Here is a 6,076-nt window from a genome sequence, read left to right as displayed (position 1 = left end):
TTAAGAACTTTTTCGTTAACGTTTCAATGGTTTAAAAGGAGAGGGTGGAGCAAGTAAGCGGTGAATGAAAGTACAGTTGAATGAATCGAAGAGGACGAAATATGACAAGTCGTAGCTTCCGTCTTTCGCAGAAAAGCGATGTTTTAAATTCGATACACCGCCTATTGGATAATTCATACCACTGTTTTATTAAAAAGTGTACAAATTATAGAAAAGTATACGCGCGTTATAAAATATTGTTTCCCAATGAAATCCCTTGAAAATAATAAATGACGAAGTGAGAATTCTTATTTGTTCAAGGGATAAACTTGTGGCTTATAATCCATATAATTCGTCGCGTTACAAGACGTTCTGGTAACTTGATCAATTATGCTAGCAGTATACTTGGTTCGCCGCGATGGCCCGCCACTGACAAACATACTAACAGGCTTACGCGTTTCCTTGATAGCTTTGTCGTATGGCTCGCTAGAATACGATGGGAATTTGTGGAAGCAACCAGAGTGATTTCCACCGGGTTTCTTTGGGAATGGAACGTAAAGAATACCAGGGCCTATTATTTTAGGCGCGTGATCAACCGGTCGTACGTAAGTAGGTCCAAAATCCTTGTCCTGGTAAGGATTCGGCGGAAAATGATCCAGTGGCGCGCTGGCGTTCAGAAATCGTCCCGGTTGCACTGTTGCGTTTGAGAGTAATTAGTGTAGGAAGGAAAATTAATTAATATAAAGTAATAAATCATTTTTTTTCTTTTTGAACGCGCGTGGAACACGATGTAGTATTTTTAGAAAGCATCTTTATTCAGCGTGACTCGCCACAGAGCGACCGGTACATAATTAATCTACCAGGCTAATAATAATTAAGCGAGCGAAAATCACCGGTTTAGTTAACTCTGCGTGTTTGAAGACCTCTTTCTTTTCCTTTTAAATTAGTCTCGACAGAAGTTTGGAAGCTCGCATAGAGCACGGTAAAAGAGCGAGGAGAAAGAAAGCAGCCGTCTAAGCGTAGCTAGGTTTCATTTTCTTTCCTCTCTTACGACAAAAATGTAATTAGTTGCACCAGCTTGGGAAACAAAATGTTACCAAAAAGAGAAAAAAAAGCGAAAACGAGGGTGAACGCGGGTCTCCAATCTTTTTCCGCGTTAGAAGCCTTCTGTATATTACCTCGATAATATTGTCTGTCTTGTCTACCGCTGCCAGGGACGAGTAACGAACAAAAAATAAGAAATAAGAAGCGAGACCGACGTAGCAAATACAAAAATTAGAAGATATTTGACGCTGTAGCATATGCTCGTTCACCAACGTATTTGAACGCTTGCTCGAAAGTATCTGTTGTACGAAATTTTGAAATTTCATTTGCACCGTAATAAGCAGAGTGTGGATATTTATGCAAATTCGTAATTTTATGAATGCAATTTAAATAATGAAACCTAGATGGAAGTTTGTTTTACCCACTGAACGCCATAACCCGTGTTACACTTTGGATATTTCATACGTTTCTGCGAATCGAGTTCGTTTTATGCATTTTGCAACTTCCAAGTGTCTTATAAAACATCCATAAAATTCGCAATGTGGTAATAAAATACAACCATATTTTTTTTCACATTTGTGTCAAACTGTACCAGTGCAATCATGGCGCAGATGTTTCGTTACGGTGTTCATGAATTTTCAAAATAGTCCATTACAAAATAAAATCCATTACCTACGCGTTCTTGCGGCGGGTCATAAGGATCGTAGGAATACGATGGAAAGGGATTCAAGCAAATGTTGGCGTATCCTGGACCACCGAGAGGATTGGGTTTAATCTTCACGTTCGGCAGTTCGGGTCTCCGTCCTCCCTTTTTACGTTCTTCTGGCACAGTTCTGAAGTAAGTTACTTTCTCGAAACATCCATGATAATCGCCAGGCGTGGAATGTTTCTTGGCAGGAGAGGGTGGCAATAGAATTCCCCCGATTTTTGCCTTATCACGTTCCAACTGCGAAACGGTGTATGTATCAAGTTGGCTTCTTTAGCATTGTCGCTAGAACTGCAAAAGTAAGACTCCTCAAACTTCCATATTTGACGCGTGTCTTAATAGCTCTTAAGTTTTGGTACAACTTTAAATTCCAACCGATAGAAAATTAACTTTGTGATTTTAGATTCTTCAATTTCGAATTTAAACGATATCTCGTTGCACTTTGTAATATTCCTCAATAATTTTAATGTATTAGGTCGTCCGGAAAGTTTCTTTCGTTTTATAAGAAAATAACGAATGCACAACATTTTCCGTTTTGTATTATTTTATCGAATTACCTACGATTCATTTTGTTCTATCAAAATAAAAATCACAATGTTCGACAGATTAGGTTTCGTACTTGTATAAAGATGAGTCGTTGTAAAGAAAGACACTTCCGACAACCTAATAGTTTCAAATCTCGATTTACGACTCGGAGAATTGCGTAAGAAATTTTCGATTTTTCAATTTCGAAATGTGACTACAGATGCCAAACACACGGAGAAAGACAACGCTGCCAGCGATGAATGAATTCGACCCAATTACATCGTGCGATTACCTGTTCTTTCGCTTCGATGCGCCACGGCTCGTGCAATGCCTCTCCATCAAAAATTCGCACGAATTTCTCCTCAAATAGATCAATCGATGGCCCCGCCAGCATTTGAGGTCCTTTTTCAATACCTTCGCGAAATTTCACAGGAATTGCCTGATGCTTGTCGAAGGGTGCCGGGGATGGATCGTGGAAATACCCTTCGGAAAATAAAACAGAAGTATCAGCGAGTAAAGGAAGTTCTCATCCATCGACGAAGTATACTTTACCTATTCTATCGAGATCCGTTTTTCCAAATCGTTTGCCCAAAGGTTCCAATATGTATCTCCTTTTCCCCATTGTTGTATCCGACTTGATACTTTAACTTATTTTATTTCGTATCTGAAATACGAATAACCTGAAATTTTATCTGATCTTCGTATGATCCTGAGCGTCAATTGTCCGAACAAACAACAAATTCGTTGATAATTCAATTTTCAACATCGGAAGATCTTTCTATGGGAGAGTTTTTCAAGAAAATGTCTTTTTTACCAGCATCGTTTTTAAATCATATTTCGCTTAGGCACTTACGTAGTTGTTCTTCAAATATTTTGAAAAAGAAATCTTTCAACGTGATCTTAAAATCTTTAGGGTCCTTCGGACGTTGTTTCGTCGATTTTTCGGAAAATTGAAGCAAAACACGTTTTTCGGTAACTATGTTTGATATATTCGGCACTTCTTCTCGCAGTCAATATTTTATTCATCGCGAAATACTAGATTTATGGAGCTATTGGCCCTAGAAGGATTCAAAGTTCAGCTTGTTTAAAACTGTTATCCTCTTTACCGACATATCGATCAATACAAAAAAGAAACGAAACAAGAGATCGTTCTATAAAACGTGACTATACCTTTAAATCAAACAAACAGAACTACTGACGATATACATAGCAAGTACATAAAATTGAAAGGTAAAATCTAAGACGAGTAGCAATGTGTTGCAAGTGAAATAAGTACAAATGTAATTGAATCCTTTTAATTCGTTTTCTACGTACAAAGAACGCAAACACGGTCAGAGACGCGATCAAAGATATTATCGACACTTGTTTGTCTACTTTGTAGCATCAATAATCAAAGTATAACAAATTTGTCACGATAACGAAAAAATATTGAATCCAATATACAGGGTGGTTGGTAACTGGTGGTACAAGCGGAAAGGGGGTGATTATACGCGAAAAAAGAAGTCGAAAATATGGAATAAAAATGTTTCGTTCGAGGCTTTGTTTTGGAGAAAATCGACTTTGAATTTTGGCTCGGTACGCGTGCACTTTATCGCGTCTCGTTATAACGGATCTCACTGTAGATTTCTAAAAAAAAATAAAAAAAAAAAAATTTTTATTCTATATTTTCGACTTCTTTTTTCGCGTAGCATCACCCCCTTTCCGCTTGTACCACCAGTTACCAACCACCCTGTACATCGTGTACAATGGCTCGACAAATTATTCGAACGCGCGCTACTAACACCCTAAGCGATAAAAATCGCAAACAAATTTTTCCAAGCCATCTTCCATCGATAAAGTATGATTTATTAAGTCTGTGAAACCGAAAAACTTTCGAATCTGGGATAAAACTTGGCTCGTATCGACTCGATTCTCGCTTGCTGACGTTCGACACATTTCGCGTGAATGAAAATCCTTTCGACGAACACCGATGTAATTGCAAATCCTCGCAATCCTTGGAAAATCTTCGCTCTGGTTTACAAGCAGTCACGGAATCGATGCTACTTCGTGACAGACATTCGTCGTTCTTGAGATTCCTCGGCTTCGGATAACTGAATAGGCAAGAAAACGTTTTCGCCACTGATGAAACGTTCCTAACCGGTCTCTTCACGGTAATGAGTTGTTCTTAATGAGTTGATGTTGCCAGACGAGATGTTACCATTCGCAATGGTAATGGTGGAAACATTTCATTACCGCGTTGTTTGTGAACACCGTTTATCTGCTTGCGCATGATTTATATACATAGATCAGACAGAGTGTACTTTCCAACCTACGATTCGCATAATTATTCGGGACAAGAGTTTTCGTTCATGGAAATGGAATAATCCTTCCACCAAGAACAAGCTGAATCGGTGGAATAAGTTTCGTTACCGTAAATCTTCGACCATTATCGGCAACGTTAACTTTCAACTTCAAAATCGAAGTTTACGTTCGCGGATATTCACTTTTAGAAAAATCCCCATTAAATTAAAATTGGACATCGTGAAACGGAAAGATTACATTCTTTCGACCTACAAATAACGACGACAATTTCCATTCGGTTGTTTAATCTTAAAATTAGCTCTTCTATAAAACTTTCTATTAGGTTGCCCGCGAAGTGTCATTCTTTCGCAAACGTGTTTTTTACAACAGTGCGAACGTAAAACCAAGTCTGTGAAATGTCGCGGTGCTTATCTCGACAGAACGAAATGGATCGTACGTAATTCGGCAAAATACTATAAAACCAAAAACGTTGTGCGTCTATTGTTTCCTCATAAAACGAAAGAAACTTCTCGGTCAACCTAATATATTCAAAGGCTAAACATTGTCTGCAAAATTCGGATTGATTATATTTGGCATATTTTTCTCCTGTGACCTAAATAGCAATTTAAATGTAGCTTTACTTCGTGTTTGACTATCGCGCTATTGCAAATTCGCTGGCGGTAGTCGGTAGCAGACTGTACACAGACATTCGGCAAAAAGACGCTGTCTCGTCCCATGTTCCCCGACGATTTACAGTCCACTCGGTCTGGCCGCGTTCTCGCGCACGTGTACACGCTCTCAGACGTAACTAAGGTTACTGCGCTAAGTTGCAGGCAAACAGATGTAATGGCGAAGCTATGCCGGATAAAGCGGACGTGTGTTTACACGCGAGCCTGAAACATACGGACGTGCATTCGGATGTAGCGAAAATTAGCGCATTAAGCGCGAAATGGAGCACACCGAGTAAAATTCCGCGCACGGAATTTACAACCGAGTCAAAACACGCGCACGGTTGTTGCTTTAAGTTTCGCGGACGAATTATTCGTTAACGAATATTCTAAAAAGCAGTGCCAGCCGAGGTTGCGTTATGAATCCGTAGAAACGTAAACTTTCCGCGTATAACGTCTCGCTTAAGTTTTTCTCAATCCACTTTCAAATTGTTGAAGCGGAGTCGAAGCGTTCATTCGTAAATTGCTGTTACGTAGAGCGAATGGTCCAACTTTATTGCCACGTTTCGTTGATCGTACAGCGGCACGTGTGTTGCGTACATGCAGTTTTCCGATTTAGGATGTTTGCGTAGTGTTGCAGACAAAAAGAAAGTAGTTTTTCAAATTACATATTTCCCTAACCTTCTCTGAAACGACAATTTCATCGATCGCGCAAACGTTCGCAACGTTCGAGATTTCGTCGAATCGTTAATCAAATATTCAATAGAAAATCTCACTGCAATTAGCTGCGATCATGAAAATATAAATTTACGCAAACACTGGCAGTCTACTGATCTCTAGTCTTATAATACAAACTTCGTCGTATTTGTTAGAA

At 39.1% G+C, this 6,076-nt stretch overlaps 1 protein-coding gene across 2 annotated transcripts; it reads right to left on the bottom strand.

The window, feature by feature from the left end:
- Positions 1 to 220: 220 nt before the first annotated feature.
- Positions 221 to 3,050, bottom strand: LOC117213973 (UPF0602 protein C4orf47-like). 2 transcript variants are annotated; one of them, XM_033459725.1, is made up of 4 exons: positions 2,807 to 3,050; positions 2,547 to 2,737; positions 1,696 to 1,969; positions 221 to 673 (listed from the first exon to the last, which is right to left on the bottom strand). In XM_033459725.1, the coding sequence occupies exons 1-4, from the start codon at positions 2,874 to 2,876 to the stop codon at positions 288 to 290; spliced, it is 921 nt and encodes a 306-aa protein (XP_033315616.1). In that variant the 5' UTR covers positions 2,877 to 3,050; the 3' UTR covers positions 221 to 287. The 2 variants fall into 2 exon arrangements, 1 of the variants encoding a protein (XP_033315616.1); XR_004488756.1 differs by lacking the exon at positions 221 to 673 and having other exon boundaries at positions 1,911 to 2,020; positions 2,547 to 3,050.
- Between the last annotated feature and the right edge of the window lie 3,026 nt (positions 3,051 to 6,076).

This window comes from Bombus bifarius, unplaced genomic scaffold (assembly GCF_011952205.1).
Source record: "Bombus bifarius isolate JDL3187 unplaced genomic scaffold, Bbif_JDL3187 scf7180000009145, whole genome shotgun sequence".
Lineage (NCBI taxonomy): Eukaryota > Metazoa > Arthropoda > Insecta > Hymenoptera > Apidae > Bombus > Bombus bifarius.
Note: the sequence above shows the minus strand (reverse complement) of the source record. Positions and strands in the feature narration are given on the sequence as shown.

Excerpts from the sequence above, each read along its gene's own strand:
- LOC117213973 (XM_033459725.1), bottom strand. The coding sequence starts at position 2,876 with ATGGGGAAAAGGAGATACATATTGGAACCTTTGGGCAAACGATTTGGA. Across the intron at positions 2,738-2,806 it reads AACGGATCTCGATAGAATAG|GGTATTTCCACGATCCATCC; the intron begins GTAAAGTATACT and ends TATTTTCCGAAG. Across the intron at positions 1,970-2,546 it reads GCATCGAAGCGAAAGAACAG|TTGGAACGTGATAAGGCAAA; the intron begins GTAATCGCACGA and ends ACCGTTTCGCAG.